Source organism: Pelmatolapia mariae, linkage group LG1 (genome assembly GCF_036321145.2).
Source record: "Pelmatolapia mariae isolate MD_Pm_ZW linkage group LG1, Pm_UMD_F_2, whole genome shotgun sequence".
Taxonomy (NCBI): Eukaryota; Metazoa; Chordata; class Actinopteri; order Cichliformes; family Cichlidae; genus Pelmatolapia; species Pelmatolapia mariae.
In genome coordinates, this window is record NC_086227.1 from 26,089,877 (window position 1) to 26,116,381 (window position 26,505).

The window sequence follows — 26,505 nt, forward strand, 5'->3', positions numbered from 1 at the left end:
TTTGCAACTGATTTCATCGCCAGCAACCAGTCAGACAGTGTATATTTTCCCTAGCGACTGGAGGATGCTCACACCGGTCTCTAAGCTGGAGTGAGTAATGGCTTATTACACAAAGGGAAGAGTCATTTGACATAATGTACTAAATGTTTGCTTCTGTTATGTACTAAAACTATAGGAAGAAATGCAATGAACTGACTGGTGAAAAATCAAGACACATTGTATTACAAATTACTTAATAAGCAACTAAACAACTGGAGTCACTGCCAGATGCATAAAAAGACAAACTTGTGAAGATGACATCTATATTCAGGCTTTTATGAAAGCACAGCGCAAGGCAAGAGTTTTCTGGTCACTGGTTGCTTTAGAGATTAACTAGGATAGGAAGGAAAGGTCTTTCTGTAAGGACACAATACACACTTTTGAAAAAGTTCTGTACTGTTTTTGTGGCTTTTTTTTTGGATGCTTGAACTCATTAGAACAACGAAATTTACATGTAAAGTGTGTAATATGTCATTTCTCTTCTCTTGTCTGGTGCACCACAGTTCATGTACACCCTGGCAGCGTGTCTGCTCCTGGAGCTGGTCGGAGCAATCTTGGGGCTGGTGTTTCGCAACCAGGTGAGTTGCCTAAAGTGTTAATCAGTTCCCCACCATTTTGAAATGCTCTGACTTCAGCAGGTGGGCAGTGAAGGCATGTGTTTTATTTCACGTAGCAGGGAGCAAGATAACAACCAAAGCAGTCTGACACTGACAGTCTGCTTACCATGAGGAAGAGATGCACGCTAGCCAAGAAAAGTAAAGCCACATTATGTAGTTTAATTTGATTTCTGAAGTCTTATTCTCTTTAACATGAGATAAAACTGTTTTCCTGTGACCAACAGTTAAACAATACAATAGATTAAACTTGCACAGGATCAGAATTCATATGTTTAAAAGAGTATGTAGAATTATCAGTTGTCTATGTGATATTTATGTCATCCTTCACAATGTCTCTGTATTTTGCACTTTTAATATTTCCCTCTTAAGTTCTCCTGCTGGTCCTGCTTACTGTCTCTGCCTTATCGATCTCTGGCTTCTTCCAGCATAGGTCATCATGTCTATCAATACTTTTTAAGCCAGAAAGGAGCAACTTTACATGACTTAGAAACTCCAAATAGTTAAAATTTAAAGAATGGAAAGTTAAAGTCAGTGATTGTTGGAATTTGCTGCAGTGTTGAATGTCAAACTGTCTGCAATAAGGCACTGCGGGTGGGTGATTCAAAATGCAAGGTCTTGTCTAATGTAGAGGCCCCCGACCCCGAAGTGTAGAGCACCTTTTAATGAATCCTGATTAGACAGGTAAACTCAATTGCCTTCATTTGCTGTGCTGTTGGATTTTCCAGAGGTTGTTCCTGCTGCTGAGTCGTACCAAGAGATTTTAATGGTGCGCCATTTAAAGGCATTTGTTAATAAAAGCAACAGAAATTGAGGCTTAATCATCAGGATTGTGATTTTTTTTTTTTTTTGTAATCCTTTTTTATGGGGAAGGCTCAGTTTTAAATGAAGTATAAAGGGGACCAAAATGAGACACTGTGGGAGGCTCATTTGATTCATCAACAAATTCCTAAATTAAAAAAAACAACAAATTATGGCTGCATGTTGTAAAATGTATTTTATGTGAAACAAATATTATCAAACCTCCACCTCTTAATGATTTAACTCGATGTAAATGAGGCATCAGGGTTCTGTACTCCAACAACACTGTTTATTATGCTTTTATTAAAATAATGAAAATTGGTCCACTTCACATGGATTAAATTTGATGTTATGTAAACAATAATTTTCTGTATATTTAAAATACACTTTGTGGCGCAAACTAAAGGAGGTTGTTCAAACAGAATTACAAAAAACAGCAACATCTGGATGTAAATATGTTGTTGTTGTTGTTTGTTTTTTTGTTAGTTTTTTTTATTGTAATCCAAGCCTCTCTAGATGAGAGGTCTAAAATAATCTTATAAAGTTAAAGCTGCAGGGTTTTTTTTAATCATAATTACTAAAGAAGGGCCAACAACAGAAGGCAGATAAGCCAGTAAATCTAGGGTCTGTAGGGTCTGAAGTCCTCTTTATAAACTTAAACTGTCATCAAAATCACCATAACAGAAATAAAGCAGGAAAAATAGACCCTCTGGACCCATAAAAAAAACAAAAACCCCACACACACATACACAAAACACAAAATAGTTAAAAACTGTTCAACCAAAAATTACCGCTGCACTGGCTGTACGTTGTGTAGAGGAAGAGAAAGCACACCAAGGGTCCTGCCCCCTCTTTATTGCTTTTCAGTTAATCACACCAGACCAGCTACACCTGAGAGGAGAGCACAACGCACCATGAGTCACAGATCATTTACACACCATAACCGGCATGAAGGGGGAGATAACATTGACATGACTTATCTCCTTCTCATTTGCATGTTACAGCGCCGTGTTCGTTAGGCATAAAATTCCTCATATAGTTTTGTTAAATGAAAACCTTTTGATAATTAATTTTGAGGGGAAAAAAACAGGATGGCATTAATTGTTTATTAAAATTACAGAATCAGTTTGTTAGGTGCTTAGCCTCTAATCCTGCCCTGAGAAATGAGGTTTGCACAGAACACAACTGGCGGAGGATGATGACTAATATGATCCATGATCAAAACAAGATTCACGTTAATCAAGCAAACGTCACCAATTCTCTGATAACATCCTGACATCATTGGGTTTTCTTTATAAATAGCTCACTCTCATGAATATCTTGATGTGGATTTGTAGGGAAGAGCTTAAGAATCCTTCTGTCCTCTGCTGAGAACAACTCCACACCACATAATTTTGTCCACAGCCGCGCCTAGTTTTAATAAATTCTGCCAAGTGGTTTTTGCCTAATCTTTCAGACAGACGGGTAAACAAATGACAATAAAAACTTTAATTTCCCTGAGGCTCAACCCGTTTTGACGATAAAGGCTTGTGTTTTATTTAAATCTATTTTAATTTTTATGTCAGATTAGCTTTTTTTTTTTTTTTTTTTTTTTTTTTTTACAGTTATTAGAATAGAATAGAATAGAATAGAATAATCCTTTAATTGTCCCACAAGGGGAAATTTGGTTGTAACAGCAGCCAGAAAGACACATATACAACAAACAGGACACAGAACAGAAACATACACAATTTTTCTTACATATTTACATCAAGGACAATGGTTACTATAAACAGAGTACTGTACAGTTATTAAATTCAATAAAATTAACTACAGATAAGAGGCAAACCCAGGCTGTAGTGCGAATCGGTTGATTAAATTATTGCAGTTACAGCGCAGATGTAAACATCTATGTTTGTTGGAAGCAGTTTTGATTGTACAGTCTGACAGTTGCAGGGAGGAAGGACCTGCCGAAACGCTCCTTCATGCATCTAGGATGCAGCAGTCTGTCACTGAAGGAGCTCTGCAGTTCAGCAACATTTACATGCATGGGGTGGGAGACTCTGTCCATCAGAGATGTTATTTTGGCCAGAGGTCCTTCTGTCTCCCACCACCTGCACTGGGTCCAGGGTGCATCCCAGAACAGAGCTGGCCTTCCTGATGAGTTTATCCAGCCTCTTCCTCTCAGCTGCCGATAAACTGCTGCTCCAACATACAACACTGTAAAAAATGACAGATGCCACCACAGAGTCATAGAAGGTCTTTAAAAGCGCTCCCTGTACTCCAAATGACCTCAGCCGCCTCAGCAGGTAGAGTCTGCTCTGACCCTTCCTGTAAAGAGCATCAGTGTTGTGGCTCCAGTCCAGTTTATTATTCAGGTGAACACCCAGGTACCTATACGAGTCCACTATCTCAATGTCCACTCCCTGGATGTTCACCAGTGTCAGTGTGGTGGGTCTGCGTCTCCGGAAGTCCACCACCAACTCCTTGGTTTTCCCGGCGTTGATCAGCAGGTGGTTCTGCTGACACCAGTCTACAAAGTCCAGAGTCCACTGTCTGTACTCTGAGTCGTCCTCACCTGTGATGAGGCCGACTATGGCAGAGTCGTCAGAGAACTTCTGTAGGTGGCAGCGTGGGGAGTTGATGGAGAAGTCTGCAGTGTAGAGGGTGAAGAGGAACGGTGCCAGCACAGTTCCCTGTGGGGCCCCCGTACTGCAGACCAGCGTATCAGAGACACAGCCCTGTGTCCTCACATACTGTGGGCGTTCTGTGAGGTAGTCCAGTATTAACTGGGACATGTGGTGGTCCACTCCCGATAGCTCCAGCTTGTCTCTCAGAAGTCGTGGATGAATCAAAGAACATATTTAAACTATTATAGCTTTTTGTGTTTAATATTGAACTAGACCAGGCTTTTCAGATGTATTGTGTTTATTTTTCTGTTGAGCCCCTTAACATAGATATAAGATTGATATGATTTCAGTTTCTTTGCTGTATATGTCTTATGTTTCTGTGAAGTATTTTACTTAAGCTCCAGTTGACAACTAAAAGGATTGTGGCCATGAGTGATGAACACATTTGAAATCAAGATGGTGATAAAATGGCAATAAGAGAGATTCAGTCTGTTATCAATCTGCAGTTAGCAATTGCATGCAGTCTGTTGGTGGCATCATGGTTAATAGTGATAGCGGCTGGATAGTGTAGTGGAGCAAGTTCGATTCCCACCCGGTATCCAGTAAGTGTCCGCAGGTTGGACACAAGCATTTCACTACATGTTGTACTGTGTATGTGACAAGTAAAATTTCCATTTTGTTGCTGATTTATCAAATTCAATCACAAATCTGTTGCTGTCTACAGACACAGAAATTCACATCTACTACTTAGATCCAGCAAGAGCCTCTTAGACGTGAAACTGAAATTCCTCCACCTCCCAGATGACATTCTTTGTTAATGAAGCTTTCCACTTCAGGCTCACAAACATAAGATCTGGGACTTGACTCTTTGTTTCACCCTCCTCTGCTCAAAGTTGTACAACTGAAGGTCACCTACTCTGGTCAGAACACAAAAAGGCTCCACTTGTGTTAAAAAAATGAATTACTCATTAATCTTTTTGAATTTGAGTTATATTTATTTAATTTCCTCACTATGCTCTGTGTGCTGCTCTTTGAAACTTTTGAACATTAAAGGTTACTGATTGCATTTCAGGTCTGACACTCTCATGTAGGAAACATAGAAATTGTTTTAATTGGTTGCCAAATTAAAGTGAAATTAATTTCACTGGTTAACTGACTGATTCTTAGTGATACACTGGTCACATTTTTAATCTGTTCAGTGTAAAACCAACCATAACAGATTTCCATTTCCTGCATCACCATCTTAATGCATATGGTTTTTCATGACAAGGCGTACTTTTACGATGTGGCTCAACAGGTTGCACGTATAAAATGTTGAGAGCACAATAGAGATTTCAATCTTTAAAAGAATCCCTGAAAATGGGCCAAGTGATGGAGTATGTAGACTTTCAAAAAGACAGGATTTTTGGCTTCCCGTTTTAATTAACATCCTATTTGAGGAGATGATGCCCTTTGAGCTCTCGTTCTACAAATGTGCACATCGTACTTTGGTTTAAATGTGGGTGCCTTGTCCCAGTACATCCAGTGTCAAGACCTGATATGTTCAAGAGGGGAAGAAAAGAAATTAAATGAAAAATTAAATCTCTTTTAATCTCTGTGGCCCTAATGGAGGAGGTTGCATTCTCAATTCGTTATTGTCGGCGGTGCTTCAAAGAATGAAATAAAGGAACAATATTAGGCCTAAGTAAAGGGTAAAAAAAAAACAGCGCTTTGTCGCTTTCATCTCCAATGAACTATAAATAAGACTAATGTATCAGAAACAGAGTGGAGAAATTAGTGAAGTAAATGAACCGTTCCCTGAATGAAAACATTTAATGAAAAGCTCTCAAAAAATTCTCTTAAGAGACCTCCAAATTATAAATATTTATGCCAAGCAGCTGTATAAGCTTATATATTAAACTTAATGTAACCACACAGCACCAGATTGTGACTGACAGATGTGAGCGGTCAAACTCTCTCTCATTTTAATATCCTGGTTCAGTGAATCAGTCACCTTGACTTATGATAGCATTTGCTCTCAGCAGGCGCCTGTTTGACACACTGATTGTTGTGTACCAAAATACCCTCTATGTTAATGGGTATTTTGGTACACAACACACACAATTTGAGACACAATTGGCTGCTTTTTTTTTTCTTAATATAAGTAGGAGGAATAAAAGCTCTAACATAAAAAAAAAAAAATCAAAACTGTTTAATTGATCATAATTTTGCACAGTCAAAGCTCTTAAATCCTTAAATCCCCTAAAATGTTGATTAAGCTCAACAATTCATGATTATGTTTGGTTATTAAAGCTTAATGCAATTCCACGGTTAACAGTAAAAGTCACACTACAAATAAAACCTGCAACTTCTCCTTTCAAAAACATGGGTTATATTCAGCTCTGCTTTTATTTGGAGTTGTGGCTTCGTTTTAAGGCTAACAATGTCCACATACTGTAACTGTTGGGCAGCATGCAGTGTGCTATTAAAACAGGATGAGAACAAATACATCACCATAAATGGACTAGTGCAGTTTTGCTTACAGGACGTGCCGGCCCAAAGACATTTCATACAGCACCGAAAATGGCAACCAAATGGTTTTTGACACATACAAGTAACTCTAAAGCTCCACTGACAGATGTGATAATCTGACTTTCTCCTCTCCTGTACTATTCACAGTTTTGCTTTCTTTTTCTAACTCCCTCACAGGCGGAACGTTTATTGAACAAGAACATTCGAAAGGGCATCGTAAACTACTACGATGACTTGGACTTCAAAAATATCATGGACTACGTTCAGAGGAGGGTAAGACGACTCTTAATTTCCTGTCACTTGATACACTTCACCTGTGATAAAGTTGTTTTTACATACAGACTGTATTAAACACCCAGAAACCCTCAGGACTTAAAAATAAAGTCAGAAACCAAAGTTCCTTGACTTGACTTTAGTAAATCCCCATAAATCCCCAAATACACAGCTTTAAAGGATGAATAAATATTACAGCCTATACCTCTTCATCTGTACTAGGAGTGAATTTTTAGATCACTGATCTGTTTAAATAGTTTTAAGGGTTAAAGTTATGCCCTCTAATCCATAAATTATAAACATAATTAAAGACATGCTTAAGGTGTTCTTAAAGATGCTGTAAAGACTCAGGTGTTTAGCTTTTTTGTTTCTCAGTAGGTGCATGTTGTTGTTATAAGCCCTTTAATGACAGCTATAATGTGACAACCAAGCTAGTTAGACAGAACTAGTATTAGCTGGTAAATATCCAGGTAAACACTCACATTCAGTTATGGTCATATCTAGTTAAAAAAACAAAAATGAGGCCAACATCCAGTGCGCAGACTATGGGTGAAGTCACGGTAGCGGTATCCATCTTTTATGTATAGTCTATGTTAATAATCTCCTGCAGTAGAGACAAAGCCTGATTATTATTATTATTATTATTATTATAAAGCTGAGGATTTTTTGTTGTTTTAAAACTGCACAACCAGTGAACCTGAATCCTCACTGAAAGTTTTTAGTTGCATTGCTGTGCATGACCATCAGAGCACACCGAGCTGCCATGCACACAGCCTGAAGCTGGAGATCTCTTTCCCAGCTTTTATCAAGCATATGGTAATGCACTGTAGGGGACAGCGGACTGGTCACACATTGAAACTAGCAGCCAGCTACAAACTCTGATTAGCACAGGAGAGTGGGCATATGTTCTGCACGCTACAGGCCTTCATCATTTTAAGGAATGTGTACTGTGGATTTGTGGTCTGATTGCGTGATAGTTGCAGGGTGCTTGAATTCCCTAAAGCCATTGTGTTGCAGGTGATTTGGTGGTTTAGAAAATGGGCTGAATTTTTTACACAGTGGTGCACTGGCAGATTTAACAGCATATGAGCATTGTCCATGAAAGCTACAAGAAAGATCTTTGTGTGCATTTGGTCAGGTCTGGGTACCTGATAACGGGTGTTTGTAAAACTTTCTCAGGATGAGCAACAGTTTATGCATGTCGATCTTTGAATGGAGGATACTGGCTTTTGCTTTGATGGAGCTAGATTCTTTGTCTCTGTAATACAACGAGCACACCCTGATCTATTACAGGGTTAACACAGAGGGACAGATGATGGTTCATGTGCACAATCATACTTATGGACAATTATGGAATGACCAGTTAATCTCACATTAGAGTCTTTGGATTGTGTGAGAAAACTGCACTACCCAGAGGCTACCAATGCAGGCACAAGGAAGACAGGCAAACTTTACTCTATACTAGCTGGATGTGTAAATTGATCAACAAGGCATTTATACTGAGAGAACTGTTGCTCACTCGATAATTTCTCTTTTTTAACCAATCACTGTAAACCCTAGAGATGGCTGCGTGTGATAATCCCAGTAGATCAGCAGTTTCTAAAATACTCAGACGGGTCCGAATTGCATCAACAAACACGCCACTTTAAATCACATTTCTTCCCTATTCGCATGTTCAATTTGATCTTCAGCAGGTTATTAACAGGCAGCTGAAGAGGCCTAATAAATCTGGTCAGTTTATAAAGAGATAATGCAACAAGATTTTTAAAAATTAATATCTTTCTCTTTCACAGAGAAGGTTTGTTAATTCTGGAGGAAAAAAAATCTGAAAATAATGCATGCGCTTAGTTGGTTAGGACAATTAGTTTGGTGTATTTATTTTTGTCAAAGATCAGCAGCACCTTGGTTATGCAGATCTTAGTTGGTTGCGTAGAAAAGCAGTTCCGATTTATTATCTGTCAAAACATAAAAGGAGCCTCTTTTTTTGTTTTGGCAGCCGATTCATCCAGCGATATGTTTGAAGAACTTTATAGCACAAAGATTGCTTCAGTGATGTTAGAAAGCAATTTAACAGAAGCCTGTAAAGGTTTTTAAAGCTGCTTGCTGGCCCCGTTGTCCTGCTCTTAGAGAGATTAAGTGTTTTTCTGAAGAACTTCAATGGAAAACAAACTTGGAGGGTACTGAGACTATGTCCTGAATTTATTTTTGTTTGTGAGAACAGTACCAAATTCAGTCATGCATTTGTGTTTGCGTCGTGTAAATGGTGCCATTTTTTTTCTGTTCCCTTTATATAAGGTTTAGAAAGGCGTCCCTTTGTTGTCGGTGGGTAGGTGAGAACAACTGAATAGGAAGTTTTTGTTGCGTTTGTCTGTGAGCAATCAGAATATTTCACTGCTCATTCCAGGTCTGTGAACTTTGAGCACAGTTCTGTATCCAGCAGTGTTTTTAATGTTCTTTTACATTATAAAACCATCTATTTTTTATTTTAATGTGTTCTGTGTAATGTCATCCTGTGTGCCCGCTGAACTCTGGAAAAGCTCATATCCAGTAAGAAGAAAAAAACATTTCTAATGTGTTTAGATGACACCTCCGTATGTACTGTCAGATTATTTTATTTTTTTTGTGTGTGTAATGCGAAAGGGTCAGAGGAGTCTTTCCTGCAAAATGCCAGAAGGTGTTTTGAGTGTAAACTCAACAGGAGGCGTCCTGTCCCAGTCTACATGTAAATAGCTGCTGATGTTTTGGATGGGGCTACTTCTTGGCCATCTGTCATAATTGCAACAACAAAGGAAAATTGACTGTCGGGACCAGTTTTCAGGCTTGAAAACGCCCTCATGCCTAAGAGCCCAAACAGTTGCCTCAGCACTTTTTCTTTTCTTTATTTTTGTTATCAAACGGTCTCTGAATCCAGAAATTGAAACTGACAATCCAACATTCAGAGCCAGGACACACACATTGTTTAGTCAGAGGAGGCAGAATTTAATTTCTGCCATGCTATTTTTCTTCCATCCCCTCTGGTGACAGTCCATGCTGGACTCATTGTTTTCGGTTTTTCTTGAATGTGTCATTTCAGAAATGCATTTTGAAAACTCTTAGCATTTGGCACAAACATTCGCTTTGGCTGAAGGATGAATTAATTGCATTAAAATAGTTAAATGCCACATAAATGTCTAATAGGATAAAAAATATAATGATGCTTTTAAATCCGAAAGGTCAAAGCTTCACTTTCATAATTTTCTGGAAGTTTCTCACTAAAACTATTCTTACAGCGAAATAGTGACCATTATTCACATTTGGTAGGATGCCCAACTGGTGACACCCTCTGTGAATAAAGTAAATGGTAAATGGCCTGTATTTGTATAGCGCTTTACTAGTCCCTAAGGACCCCAAAGCACTTTACACATCCAGTCATCCACACACACATTCACACACTGGTGATGGCAAGCTACATTGTAGCCACAGCCACCCTGGGGCGCACTGACAGAGGCAAGGCCGCCAGCGGGCCCTCTGACCACCACCAGTAGGCAACGGGTGAAGTGTCTTGCCCAAGGACACAACGACCAAGACTGTCCAAGCCGGGGCTCGAACCGGCAACCTTCCAATTACAAGGCGAACTCCCAACTCTTGAGCCACGATCACCCCAAAGGACCAATTTTAATGAGAATTTGACACTTTTTTTTTCTTGCATGAACTTCCATAATTAAACTGTTGCCTACTCTTAAGGTTATAACTTTGAGTTTCTTCATCCATCCATCCATTCATTTATCCATCTCTTATACTGTGATGAGTTAGAGGCGGGGTACATCCCTGGACAGATTGCCAGTCTATTGTTCAGCCAACACAAAAAAATGGAATAGAATATTTCCAGTTAACCTCACATTTATCGGTATGGTCAGCTCCAAATATTTATAGAGATTTCTGAAGTCAGTAGGGGCATGGATCGGGGAAAAGAGTAACTTGAGCTGAGAAATAGCTGTGTGAGTACTATTTTAAGATGGACTTTAAGTGAACCTCTCCTTAGCAATATTAAAATCTGATTCTGTACAAGTTAAGACATCTTCACTTTAATAACTGAGATAAAACTCCAAATGTACAGTCACTTGAAAACGAAAGCACACCCACTTTCTATTCTAAGGGTTTCTGTATCAGGACATGTTAAAAATAACCTGGTCCTTAGCAGGTTCTAAATTTCGGTAAATACAACCTCAAGTGAGCTAAAAAAAAACATATCATTTTACACCATGTCATTATTTAATTAACAAACATTAAGCTGAAATGCAGAAGCAGTGTGTGGGAAAATGAAGTACACTCTTACTGCTTCCATAGGAATGGGTAAGTAGGTGTTAATCATATGCTCTTGATTAAATGATTATCAGCAAGCGTGACCACCTGTCTGAAAGCAGAATTTTTGCCAGTTTGCTGGTCCGGAGCATTCAGGTCTTTTACGCAATGCCAACAACGAAACACATCAACCGCGATGAAATTAAATTGGAGAGGTTTAGTCTTAATGGATAGCACCACATCTGGTAAAAACCAAACACAGCATATCAGGACAAAGAGGTGGTCGAGGGGTGATGGTTTAGACTTGTTTGGAATTGAACCTGGACATCCTGCAGTCACTGTCTCAACCATGAACTACTCTGTATACCAGACTCAGATGTGAGGCAACATGTCTATCAGCTGAAGATCGTGCAAAACCGGGTCCTGCAACAGGTCAATGATCCCAAGCACAGCAACAAAACTACAGCAGAATGGATGGGAAAGAAAAGACTTGAGCGAGCTGTGTATAGACAAAAATCTGCAATCACCAAATGAACTGAAGCAGCATGATGAAGAGTGGGCCAACATTCCCCCACCTCTTGTGAGAGATTGTGAGAGACTGATAAAGTCACACAAAAAATTGCTTACTTCAAGTTCTTGACGATTGGTTCTACAAGCGGATGTGGAATGACTCTAGGGTTCAAACTCCAGACTGTAATAACCACACCACCACTTCCTGTTTCTTAACCGAATAAAGCACGTAGGACAGGCATGGGGTCACATAGAAGGGTTTTGCATATTTTTTTTTCTCATTACATTTACACACTAACATAGCAGACATACACCTGAGCAAGACCAAGCAAAATCCATCTGAGGAGTTGACAAAAGTTAGAGTTGGGCCTTAAGTCTAATTTCCATTTTTTTTTACAAAATAACTTTTAACCATTTCGTATCTGAAATCTTGTATAGTGTCTGAAAGTGTGACGCTATCACTGTTTTTACTGTTAATCATCCTTTGACACAGATAGCATGATAAATGTCACATGAACCACAAAATAATTGATCTCTTAGTTTGAAGCATACTTAAAGATGTGTCTTCAGTGACAAAGCACATCTGTAAGCTTTTTGTTCCAGCTGTAAAGATATTAGGAAACATCTCATTCTGAGCACAGAATTCATGTATAAGTGGTAGGTCGTATCATATCCGGTATTAAGTTGATTTCAAGCTGACCTTTCTATCCACTGTGCCTCAGTATTGTAATGGAGATGTGACATTTATTCCACCCGCAGAAGCTGCCTCTTTCTTCGCCCTTGCAGAGGAGACAGAGGGGACATTTTTCTCACACAATTACATAAATAATTTATCAAAATAGTTGTCATATTATTGACCACTTGTTGGTTTCATTGCCAGGAGCAACAATTTTTCATTTCCCTCATTAGATAACACCTTAGCCACTGCAGACACTTGTTTCATAAAAACAATGCAGCTTGAAAACGTGACATCATTTGTTAACCACAATCTGTGCTGCAGGCACAGCAATAAATACCCCCACAGCACTGCAGCAGGGCTTTGTTGTGTATACCAAGAAGTGTTAGAGCACTTCAAACAAAAAAGTCATTCAGGCAGACACTCTTTCAAACGCCATCTTTCCACAGTGCTGTATGTTTCACTCAGAAGTGATCGTGCATATTTATAAGCGAATTCTGGATTCATCACGGAAAGCACTGGTGCAATTTAAGCATAGCAATTGTTCATAGACATGGTAAATTTCATTAAGAGAAAACTGTGAGCATAACATTAAAATTCATCCAGTGGTGTCTGTCAATGAAAATATAATAAACACAGAAACATAATACAAAATGCAGTAACAAACAAGAAGAGTACGAAAGTACGAAATCCAAATCTTACATGAATGCACAAACACTAACCTTTGCCATCCACTTACTGGAAACACTTGTATTCATTTTCATGGGTTGAGGTAGAGACATTAAACTTATATTGCAGTACTGTTATGATTATATTTGAACATTAACAGACCTGAAAACAAATCTTCACTAGATCTGCTTGTCCATCCATCTAATAGAGTATAAAACTGTACATATACAAATGCACTAAGTTATTACAGAACTTAGTTTTTTTGTGTAAATGACAAAATACTATAATTTTCTGTAAAAACAGAGAGAGAACTCTTTTTCACAAGCCCTATAAGAGCTATATCAGCCTCGGGGAAGTGGGTGAACTGGTTTCCAGCTGTAAAAATTTCAAGCTGCTGGTTTTACAAGGCCTACTGGTTTGATGGGAACTAAAACCCGAGTGACACACTTTTAGAGACCAGACAGTGAACCTACCGGTATCTATTACTGTCACTAGGAAAAAACTGTATTCTTCAAGGTTGTTTGGCGTCGATAGGTGCAATCTGTCACAAACAGGTATTAGGTGCTGCACTGACAGCTTCCTTGCTTTGGTTGCTAGTGGTTCTTATGGAAACCGCCAACGTCTTTACAAACTCTCACTACTTAGTCTCCAAGCAGTAGTGAAAATATAAGAAAAATACATTGGATTTAGCTCTAAGGCACAACGTTTACTTTGAAGAATGAGTTGCAAGCCAGAAACGTTGATCTTTTGCCTTCAGATTTTCACAACTGTTCAGTGTTTCATTAGCGAGTGTTTGCATACAAGTTGCTATCTTCCATGCAAACTATGGGCAACTGCAGAAATCTGCTAGTGACCAAAAGAATTACATGCAAGTTTTTGGTGCAGCAACCTCTTTCAGTGACAGCTGCGAACCATTCGTCAACTTGGTTGGGCAAAATATATATTTTTGTAGAAAAAGAGGCTGCCAGGAGATGGCCAACCTCTAGATCCTTGTAAATGTCATTCTACTGAGTTAAAGCAGACTCTACAGAACTCAGCTGCCAGACTTTCAGCTAGAACAAGGAGATAATATCACTTCTCTCCCACCTTTTTACACAATGTTTAGAATTGAATTTAAGATTTTACTGATTTCTGTTAAAGTCTTTCCTAGCTTTGCTCCAAGCTACATTTCTGACCTCTTATTAATTGCCATATGCAGCAGAGGTCTTTTGCCTGTTCCAGGGGCCCAACTAAAAAATCAAAGGGACAAAGCATTTGCAGTCAGAGCCCTGAGGCTCTGAAACAACCTGTCTAGCAAAATCAAGTCAGTCACTTCCTTGAAATCATCTTTTCAAAAATACTTTGATGAGAAAGTTTTTCCCTCCCCTTAAATTTACTTTGAAGTGTCTTTTTTTCCTACATTTGTCACTTCTGTTTTATTCTGTTGCTCCTGTGAAGCACGTTGTAATGTGGAGCTTGAACAATGTTATATAAATAAAGTCATAATTATGGTTATTATTAATACAGTAACAATAGTGAGTGAGCCTGAAAAGTTTAGCAAACTTTTTGAAAAAAACACCTCAGTCTTTAACCTGTAATCATACGCTCATTATGTTGCTGTAATTGCAACCCACGCTTTGAGCGGTTGGCTCAGAGGGGGACTTAACCATACGGTTAGTCACAGTCTGCATGCAAGCAGCTAGTCATCAGTCAGCTGGACAGGCACAAAATTAGTCACTTATTCTGCAAATATTTAATTCCAGGAGACATTTGGAAATTTAGTCACAATAAAAAAATAAAAATAAAAAAAAAACTCGAGCTACCACCTTACTATTGTATACCTCTGCAAACCAGCTCAGCTAAATATTTTGTGAGGGTGACTTTTTGACCAATTAATGTTTATACAAATTCCTGACATGTAACATTCATGAGGATGTAAACACATAGAATTCCTTCAGCCACACACTGGGGGTGAAAAGGGAGAGAGAGAGAAGTGAAGGGAACTGATTTAACAATTACTCCATGAAGGCCCTGTAATTGTCGAGGTTGCCAGTTTAAGACCTACAGACAGATGGACAACCCCAGAACATAATGGCTTCGGTCATGACTGTCACCAGTGCAGAGTCATAAAAATAAATGAGAAAAACATTGAAAAAACAAACAAAAAAAACAATGTTCTCTGTATCACCAGCACAGCCAGACACCGCCTCTTTAGCAATCTACCAGAAATAAATTGTATCTGGTGCGTTTCATGAAAAAATAAAAATTGGTCACATCACTTTTAAATGACTTTGTATTTCACTTTCAACTTTAGTAAACAAACTGCTGTGTAATCCATCCATCACTCTCACACGTCACATCAGAATCTCAGGAGATGGACGTGTTTTGAAAAGATGCTTCAGTTTTATCTCATGAGGCTGCGTAATGAATTGAACATGACAGTCTGCTCATAGACGGGATTAGATTGGGTGATACTGCACTGTTGCACCTACCACACTGAGAACTCGGTGTTCTTATATTAATTTTTGCTTGTTGTTGTGGGGTTTTTTTTGTTTGTTTGTTTGTTTGTTTGTTTTTTGTGTGACCTTTCTTTGGGTCTTGACCCAGTGCTGGAAAAACAGCTGTGCAGAATCACACCAACAGAGGAGAGAGTATTGCTTTGGCAGACTGGCATCATATCAGCATACTGATGACACTGCCTGACAAAGAGCGCTCTCATATCTATTCATTTATTCATCGTCCCTCTTTATCTCTTGTCTCATTCTCTCTTTCTGCCTCGTGTTCTCCCTCCCAATAAAATATTAGATTCAATAAGTGACTACCAAGCAGAGGTACCAGTATTGGGCTCTGCTTCGCTCATTCTTTACTCTCTGAGGCAGCTGTGCAGTTGCTATCTACCCCAAGTGAAAGCATAAATCAAACAAAAATAACTGAGATGTCAAACGGCAGCTGTAATTTACTCCGAGTGCCATCAATTGAGACATGTTTCCCCTTTTTATATTCAGATATTGAAAATCCTTTGGTACCAGATGTCGTTTATATTGGGTCTAATTTTGTTTTTCCTTCTTATGCTAGTCAAATACAGGCGTTTTAACTCCATTAACAGCTGTATCCCATTAATGCTAATTGTTAACTGAGACGATACTGCTATGACAAGTTCATTTGCATTTCTTGTATAATGAGAAGTGCCAATTTAAGGCTTATGCCCTATTTTAACGGTGAGTTTGTTCTTCAACAGTCAGCACTACCTTAAAAACTGTCTTAATGTCACTTTGGATGAAAATGGGAAATACAGTTCAGCACACCAAAGCATCGGTGTGGCAACTGTTTCACCCTGTACGATGAAAACTGAGCAAAGAAAGTGCACATTTGTGCCTTCAGCAAATGTAAGAAGAGCTAAATGAAATGAATAAACTGATTGCCTAAGTAATGAACACAGAGAGCTTAGGAAATGCCCCCCTGAACCACCTTTTCTTATAATACAATCTGAACAACTGCAAACTGCTCATAGAAAACCTGATTTACAAAAACATTTAGATTTTTGCGTTGCTAGGTGGTTCCTAGAGAACATGACTGACATATTCACAATATAGCATGCATATTTTGCAAATTTTGTCGATATTAGATATTGTGAAACAAAAACCCTTTTTACATGTTGTAGATGCATAAACGCTACAAATTCTCATTTTAGCTTGTTGGTTGCTAGGAAACATGACATCATAATAAATCGTGCGCAATTCAGGTTTACATGGATGTAAATTAATGTTATTTGTATGAAATAAAAACAATATTAGGCTTTTCATAGGTCTTGGAGCTAGATAAATGCTACAAATGGGTCATTTTAGTCCATTTGTAGTTGGTTGCTAGGCAACATTAAGATGTCATAAAATGTCACGCATTATTTAAGGATTTCTGGATATAATTTAGATGTTATTTTCATGCTATAAAAATCATGTTCTTACGAGGAGTTGTAGGTGCATAAACAATATGAATGGGTCATTTAAGCTTGTTGGTAGGTGGTTGCTAGGCAATGTAATGATGTGAAAACCTTCAGGGTCCCAAGATGTACCTGTGTGCCAACTCAGTTTGGAAACGAATGAACAGAGATTTTGTGTATTACAGTGGGATTTGTGTTGTTTGTATATTCAGGAAGACTTTATTAAAACTTTATTAAATACGTTGTTGTCTTACTAACGCTAATGTGTTTTTCTAGGTTTGTTTGCTGTTGATTTGTTTTGGGGGTTTTTGGTCTCTTGAGGGTTAGCAAAAAAAGAGGTCAGTAAAAATGACTGGTGCAGCCTCTGCAGCCACTTGTTGATCCAACAACATGTGGCTGCAGGTGATGACACATAATGTTTCACTGTTCTTGTGAAGATGATAATTTCCAAATTTGATGCAGGTCAGTGAAGCAGCAAATTCTCTTTGAATATTCCAAATTAGTCCTTTTTTCTCCTCCTGGTGAAGTATTTTGTATTTTCAGGTTTTCTTTCAAAATGGGAATATTTTCCTCAGATCTGAATATTAACATAAATTCTGATACATGGCCTGTGATGTACGAGCCACCTGTCCAGGTGGTATCCTGCCTCTCACTGAATGACATCTGAAATGGGCCCAAAACCCCCGTGACTCCGAACTGGATAAGTGATTAAGGAAATGGATGGATAGACAGATGGATGGACTTATGCCGGAGTCGGCTCTGAGTATTTTATACACAAACAGACCAGCACTTTACAAGACAGGGACAGAGATGCATCCCAGAGGAAGAGCTTACATTTCTAGTGGGAAGGAAAAACGCACCTGCTCTTAAAAGTAATGAAGGAAGTAGATATAAGCAGGTTTTTGGATATGTGCAAATATCACAACACCTACTGACCTTTTCAAGAATGTGGTAGAAAGAATGAAAGGGGGAAGCTGCGTTTGCACAGTCAAATAATTTTGCCACCAGTGGAAAATTGTATTTGGATAGTAAACACAGCTGCATCTAAATGTGAATATTGATGGTACAGTTTACCTCATTTGTCTTGTAAACAGCTCAGTAAAATATTTTGTGCAGGGAAACGTAGTCACCTCTTCAGGTGAAAGCCCTTCGATCTGCTCCTTTGAAATTCTGGCTGAAAGGAAAAGTGAGAGAGAGAATCAAATACTAACCGGATGCAAAATGCTACTTTTGGCATCATACCAGCACAACAGAATGAATAATGTTCACATAGTTAGTTACTTATTGACTCTCTCTGTCTCTCCTGCGTTTTAAAGCCACTTTCCTTTTCCTTCTTACCTTTAATATTGTCATCTTTCTCCTCTTTGTCAGTTTAAGTGTTGTGGAGGTGAAGAATTTAAAGACTGGAAAGTCAACATGTACCACAACTGTAGTGCGCCTGGTCCGTTAGCCTGCGGTGTCCCATATACCTGCTGTGTTACTACTACGGTAAGTGTCATTACTGATGGTCTTACCACTACATCAGCTGGTACAATATATGCTTTTCCTGTTGCAATAATACTTACCTATTGTATTACCAATTTCTATGCATGATGCTAACTGCTTCTGCCTCTTCTGATAATACTGCTACAGCACAATTTATGTATGTTTAAACCATTTTTATTATTATTATAATTACAAGTACATAATTACAAGTACATATTTTACATGGTATATAACATTTAAATGATGTTTTTTAGAAACTACTTGTGGGTAAACGTTTACATCCATCATGGGCATGAATGTCATGGAAATTTAGGACATTTAATGGTTTCTTTGAACAGCTTTTGTTTTTAATGACTGTTTGAAAAAAAAAAAAAAGAACAAGAATTGGGTGCACAAGTTTGAATTTGAACTTATATGGACTAGAAAAAATACAATATAATGTCTCAAATATATACATATGTCCACTTAAATCTTTTAAGAAGTGGTTTTAAAGGCTCTACAGTGTCTTTTAACTTGAAAATGCCAAGACTATTACTTTCTTGTTAGTGATAATTACTGACTACAACCAGTAGTTTTTCTTTATCAGCATTAAAAAGATTTGTTTGACAGCACTCGTCAGATTGACCAAAATTCAGAACAAGGGGAAATCCAAGGAATTCAGCAAAAATCTAAAGCAGAGACTAGTAGATTTGGACAAGTTGGGAAAGTCGCTTGGGGCCATTTCTAAACAACTGCAGATCATCAGTTCATCAGTTCAGACATGTCTATGTAAGCACAATTTATCTGGATATGTCACAACTGGAAGAATGCCAAAACTGTCATCATCACATAAGAAGAAATTGGTTGTAGGATGTTCAAGACAAACCGAGGCTCAAATCTGCCGTGAACTGGAAGCCATATACCTTTTGGAGAAAGGTTTTATGGTCAAAGATTGAGCTTTTTGACTATATTGACAATTTGAGGTTTTCAAACTTTCAACTGTCAAGAATGATGGTCTCATGCTCTGGGGCTGCTTTGCTGCTTGTGGTACATCACATTACACAGAGTAGATGGAATAATGATCGAGGAGTACCTCCAAATTCTTCAACTTCATCTCAAATCAACAGCTAGACACTTAAAACTATGACACGGCTGGGTGTTCCAGCAGGACAATAACCCCAAACACTCATCAAGACTGATTTGTGGTTTGGAATATTGACCAGTTTAATATATGTTAAAATAAATTCAAACTTGTAAACCAAATGTTAAGAGACCAAAATGACCAAAATGGCATTTATCATCTTAAACTGTATCTCATGCTGAACTTTTTTTAATGGGGTCCAGTTATGAAAAATATGAAGCTAGAATGCATTAAGTCCCCTGTAAAAGAGGACTGCACATATTTTACACATCTGTCCCTTCACTGGAGTTGATGAACACTTCATGCTAAGAGGTTTTTTAAAAAAAATTGTGTAGGAGTTTTGTGGCTGCAGTGGGAATGAACAAAGTCTGATTCCAGGTTTGCTGGGGGGTGATATTCACGTGAAAATATGTGAATAAGTGGCTAAACTGTGACGTGAATTTATCTTGATACATCCTCGTCTGTCTCGTGAGAGGTTTTTTGATCTGCAGTTGTGCTGAGGAGAACTCCCAAAATCCCACGCAGCTTCACTTCTGAGAGACAAATTACACACTGTGAGATGCTGGCATTTTATTTGCTCAGGAAGGCACCTTCTCACTGAGGGCATGCAGTCTCACAATCACAGTGAGAGCTGAAGATCAGAGTTAGATACCAACTAATCTGTAATTTTATCATGTGTGTTCCTGAATTTGTTTTTTTAGTTTTGGATTTGTGTGTGTGTGTGTGTGTGTGTGTCATTGAAGCTCTCATTCACACAGGCCTAAAGATCTGTCTGCGACACCTTCCTCTCCCCCAGCAACCCAAAATGCTTGCAGCCCCAAGCAACTGCTAAACAACTGAAATTCAGATTTTCATTTGCAAAGTGGTTGGCCTTAAGGATTGCACATTTTTCTCTAGTGCTCGGTGGTTGCCAGTGTCTGTGTGTCTGGGGCTTAAAGTAATAGCTCTTGCATGCAGAGTGACATTTAAAATGCACCTCTTCTCCCTATATTGTGATTAAGCCTTAGCCATGGCATGTGCAGGCAATTTTCTCCACCTCTAAGTAGCAAAGGCTCCCTGTAATCTATACACCTACACTGTCCAGTAATTATAAGGACAAAGAGAACAAAGAGAAAGTCTCGAGCTAAACACACAACAGTTTGATGAACTGTGTCTGAACTTATGAAACTGATCTCATCCGACATTCTCTAAATGTAATTTAATTACAAGGTTTCTGTGTTGGCTCAAACTTTTTGTTAGTTTAAAAAAATATTCCACAATTTTGCATTTTAGTGAGCCAGTATAAGAAGGTTGTAGCAGAGATCTCTGCTACGGATGGGTTCACCTCAGCAGGAACACAGAGGGGGACTGGGTTGAGCAGTGAGCAGCCTTTTTTCGACACTTCACAGGAACGCACACTGCATAAACTCACTGTTGGAGCTTGCCCGCTGTCACGCACTCAACTGTAAACAACAACCCAAAAAAAGACTCCACTAAGTTCTGTGCACATCCCAGCCCCTGCCATAAGACCACTAGGAAAAATGGTAAAAAAATCATATTTTCCATGTTTGGATCTTAACAAGGTTCCAAGTAGAGCTTCAACATGCAACAAGAAGAAATGGGAGTGAGACAAAAAAAATTTTGAGCATGCAATTTATTAAAAAAACAGTGCCTAATCTTGGTTGGATTATAGTTTAATCATTAATCATCATCAAAACTCTGACCTGCCAGAGATGACTCACATAAGTGGCAACAGATGCTGTAGAGCAGAGCATACATGCCCTTAATGCAGACTTATCTTTGCGAACAAACATGAATATAAAGATTTAGAGGTTTATTTTTAATTCCACTTGATTTTAGTTTTAATACAACAAGATATAGGCTGCAGATGGCTCTGTTCTGAAGATAAAACGATTAGATAAAAGCTTTTATTCTCCTGTCTGTCCCCACACTGTACAGCTTTCTGTTAATTTTTATTTGAAACATTTTACTTTTCTTTCAGACTAATGAAGTGCCCAACACTATGTGTGGGTACAAGGCCCTAGATGACAAGGTAAGACCTCAAAGTCATAAAACGTCTGTGCTGGAAATAAAAACGAAAAACAAAGATGAGCTCTTCCCAATTTATTATGTGCTGAAATATCCATTGTGACTGTTGTATGCTTTATATCCACAGAAGGTTCATTTAAACTGGGAATTGCAGACAGAAAACTGGCAGTTGCTGTTCTTTTTATCTCATTGACAGCTGAATGTTTCTTAGCAATAACTCTGGATGAACCATATGTGCTTTGTCGCTCTCACACAACTGAGGACAAGTTTCAGATAATTAAGTAATGGACTGGTCTTATTATAAGCACGGAACAGAAAGTTAAACAGTTGGAAGAAACGAAAGGGAGCTGCCTTTGACTTTTTGTAGTTTTGAAATTGGACTAACCACCAGTGTTCTGTGTCCCACAGCATCAACCACTGCCTGACATCTATACCAGAGGCTGCACCGGTGCATTCATTTATTGGCTGCTGGACAATTATAAGATTATGATCATACTTCTGTTTTTGATCCTAGTGCCTCAGGTAAACACACACACACACACACACACACACACACACACACACACACACACACACACACACTATCAACACCAATAAACAGACAAGTTTCTCTCATGAGCAGTTTTATGATGAATACTGAGAAGTGGATTTGTACAGTGTGTACAGTGACAGTGATGCAGATGCTTTACCTTTCTACTAATTTTTTACAGGTTAGCTTTTCCCATTATCTGTGGCCTTTTGTTCTCCTAACATGTTTGTATAGGAGTGTTCATGCAGAAATGAATGAAAGACCATGTGCTTGACTCTGTTTGCATGTGCAAATATTTACACTCATTTTTAATGTGTTTTTATCCCAACTATGACTCACTTTGTAACTGTGTGTTTTAAAAAGTTCTAAACAAATACAGTTATTATTGTGGTGAAGGGAAAGCTGTCGACGGTGGGTACAAATGACAGCAATTACCTTCTTCAAAAGGGTGTTTGAATAAAGGTGCGGAGCTCTGGAGGGGAGGGGCACAGAGTAGAGGCATGCATCTTTCAATTGTTGCCCATGGGACAGAAAATGGATGGGTGGATGAACCTCCAAACTGATTTAAAAAGATGCACTGAAAGAGCCTTTTAGAAGCACAATTTAACACAAAACATTAGCTGCAAAAAACAGGCTGGTTTAGTATGATTTACCTGAGACAAAGATGACTAAGTTATATTTTAATGTGTAGTACTATATATGATGAATTATCTGTATCACTTTGTAGCTAAATGAGTTTTATTTTCATTATGGATATTTATTCCCACCATGGATGTTTATAGAACAATTACCATTTAATTTTACTTTAACTTTTAACAGTTAAATGTTTAAACTCAATACAAAAGTATAGACAGACATACAGATAGGCAGGCAGATAAATAAATAAATAAATAATGTAATAAAAGTCTGAACAGAAAGCCTGTTTAAACAAAACAACTAAATGTAGACTAAAAAGACTGTCTCCCCGGCCTTTAGTCGTGTACGAGGAACAACTAACAAATTCTGAACTTGTGAATGGAGAGTGAGCAGCAGTGTCTTTTGTAAGAAGATGAGATAAATAATCTGGAGCATGGCCACTTAGCACTCTGTGTGTAAATACAAGAATTTTAAACAAATGCTAAAATCTATTGGGAGCTAATTTATTGAGTACAAGATGGGAGTGTTGTAAGCTTGATTTCTAGAACGTGTTTGTCTGGATGCAGTATTTTGTACAGCTTGGAGAGATTATTTGTCAAAACCAGTAAACGGGGCATTACAATAATCTAAACACAAATGCAGGAATTTTTTTTTTTTTCGGTTCAGCTGCGCAGACCAGAGAAGAATCTAATATTGTACCAAGATTTCAAACACTGGACTTTGCATTTGAACCAAAAGAAGCAAGAGCTGGACTGCTTTTAGTTTATAGTTCAGGTGCTATAATTATTGTTTCAGTCAAGTTATCATTTAAAACAAGGTAATTGCTAGAGAGTTAAACCCAGTTAAACTGTGGGTCCAGCTGGTGAAGCTTAAAAGACATATATAGCTGAATGTCATCACCATAGAAATGATAAGAAATGTCATTAAAATACTAAATGAGGCCAGCTAAAGGAAGCATGTAGAAAGAAAATAATACTGGACCCAGGACTGAACCTTGTGGAACCCCACAGGTTAGGGAGATAATGTTAGAGGTGGCCGAACAGAGGTCCTATGAGATTTCATGCGACGTTGTACAGTTTTTCAGTTGACCTTTTCGTGATGTTTATAGGTGTGGCTGCAGTGTTGTGTCATTTGTACTTCAGATTTTGAGAAAGCAAACTTGTACTTGCTTCCATATTTACCGAAACAGCTTGCAGAGACTTATCGAGTGTACCTTTTAGAGCTCCGTGGAATAAATCATCCAAAACCCAGATTAGCAAGTGGAATAAAATGTAAATTGCTTCACCCCTTAGGCACATCTGACAGCGCCACAGCCTTAGGAGAGATAAAATAAGCTGTGCAGTTACTTGCTGGTCCAATTTATTTACACTTGCTTGGACCAAACAGGTCATAATAAAAACACAAAAATGAACTTTATTTTAAAATATTCTTTCTGAACTTAAAATGGACCAAAGATTTTCTTTTTAAATCAGACTTTTATTCTTTTCCAGCATTAAAAGAACAAAATCTACAAATCACACTATTCATTCACTCTACACACCTTATACTCCTTCATCCTTCCCTTTTCTTGAACCAGATCCATTTGGTAGTGTGGATGTAACAGCACAGATGCTGTTTTTCATTACTTTGCCATTTCTACCCTCATAAATCCCATTTTCAATCATACATTTAATAATCCACACACTCTGGCAGCTATGAATATATGAATGTAGGCTGTGCTGGACTTTAATAAGCATGTTGACTTCACAGAGCTGTGCAGAAGCTGTCAGTCGTCCGGTTCATTACACAGATGCTTCTCTTTTGCTCTTTTTCACACATCCCGATTTCTCAGGTGATGCTCAACATTTAATCTGGTGTCCCACTCTGTCGGATATTTGAGGTTACTTACGGATGTTTAGTTCCAAGTGGAAAATTTCATCAAACTCAACAGAAATCTCTATATAGCAGGACAAGTCATTTTCATATCAGCTTCCAGTTCAGATTCCAATTGTGTGTATTTCTGGACGTGTGGTCAGTGTAGGTCTTATTAATAAAATAAATATTAAGCAACTTTATTCAAGACATATTAAAATGGAAAAAAAATATGCTTTGCGTATTTTTTAGCTGTGAACAATCCAAAAATGTGTATGTGATTAAATTTCACAATCATGAAAAAGCAAATGGAATGAATACCAGCTCTAAATATAAATAAATAGATTGACATTATTGATATTGACACTAACATTGCTGATATGTGTGCTTTTGTTATCTGAGATGTGAGCTTAATTTCTTGGATGCGTTTGCAAATAGAAAATATTTTTTTGGTAAAGGCTGTGCAGATACTTGTCAGCTATTCCTCAAAACTGCATTAGGCACAAACTTAAACGAGTCAAAAAGAAAAGTCAGAAATGAAAATTAGAAAGCCCTTCCTCTTCTCCTTGCATAATCTTTTTCTAAGTCATTACCATAAGGCAAGCACAGACATTATACATAAAAGCCTTTAGAGGGTTTACCTCTTACATGGACTTTCTTGGCATTCACAGACCTGCATTTAATAATTAGCTGATTTCTTTCAGGCCTGAAAAACAAAGCTGGGAGGAGGTACAGGTGTCTAGTTCACTAGTTCTCATTTGGGAAACAGAGAAGCAGAGAGATTTCGCACTCAATTTTGTTGTGTGGACAGATGTGGCAGGAGTAGTCGCGTGCCCTTATTATTTAGAAAAGGCATCACTGTATCTCTGCAAAGACAAACTCAGAAGCATACAAAGCAGCCGCTACCAGCAGACCGCCAGCTGATCAGGCTGTGCAGTCGTCATGCAGACTGATGTTGCTTCAGGTGATCTTTCAAAGGATGTCCAGTTTATCTAAACACACATTTCCTTTGTTCCTTCCACCTCACATCTCTTCTTTTAATCTCTTCCTCATATCTTACATTAGGGAGGCTTAGATACAAGGTAAAGACACAAATGAGACTAATGAGAAGCAGCCACAGTCACCTTTCTTCCACCATCCTTATTACGATTCTCTCTCTCATTCTCTCTGTCTAGTTCTTCGGTGTGATAGTCACCCGGATATATATCACTCGTGTTGAAGACATGAGTAATCAGTACGTTCAACCCACCGAAGATGTTGCACTACGTCAGAAAGGTCGCTTGGACAAATGGTTCAAATGTATGCCAGAATGGGACTGACAGAAAACAGCAAGTAGCGAAGAGATCTGAGATCTGAGATCTGATGTTCAACTGTGCTTTTTTTCTTTTGTGCGTCCGCTGTTTTACTTACTTTTAACAACTTTGTTGAAATACAGTGTACTAATGGATGAGTGGAAAATAATAACTCGTTTAGATATGAGCTTTTAACTGCAATGTGCCTAACACGGTCTCAGGGATAAACACAAAATACAAACAACCACTTTTGTTTCTTACTTTTATATGAAATGAGTCTTTTTCCAGTGCAACACACAATCACAGTTTGTGGCGTTGCCTTAATTTTGATACTTTTCTGTTGATTAAACCATTGCTTGACCTTTCTAAATAATCAATGCTGAATCGGCAATGAAGTGCTGGTATACATAAAAATGGTCTAAGATGACTTTTTTTGCTTGTTTGTTTGTTTGTTGCTTAAAAACAGCTGGTCAGTTTGCCTTATTTGTATCTCCTGACGTGTCCAGGACAAATGTTACCTATGATGCTCAGATGTATTACAGATATTTTATTAAAGCAAAAAAAAAACAACTTTATTATGAAATACAATTTTGTCAGTATCAACAGAAAAAAAATATGAATCTTAGTAAAGTGGCAATGCCATAACCAACTATCTCAGGGTGCCT

At 38.2% G+C, this 26,505-nt stretch overlaps 1 protein-coding gene across 1 annotated transcript in view; it reads left to right on the forward strand.

Annotated features, from left to right (window-relative positions):
* The window catches only part of tspan15 (tetraspanin 15), a 39,657-nt gene extending 13,790 nt beyond the window's left edge, over window positions 1–25,867 (forward strand). Inside the window, exons 3-8 of the mRNA XM_063470884.1 lie at window positions 543–617; window positions 6,752–6,847; window positions 18,271–18,387; window positions 21,486–21,536; window positions 21,941–22,054; window positions 25,724–25,867. Coding sequence (XP_063326954.1) covers window positions 543–617; window positions 6,752–6,847; window positions 18,271–18,387; window positions 21,486–21,536; window positions 21,941–22,054; window positions 25,724–25,867 — 597 coding nt within the window. The remainder of the gene's footprint in view (window positions 1–542; window positions 618–6,751; window positions 6,848–18,270; window positions 18,388–21,485; window positions 21,537–21,940; window positions 22,055–25,723) is intronic.
* The last annotated feature ends 638 nt before the right edge of the window (window positions 25,868–26,505 follow it).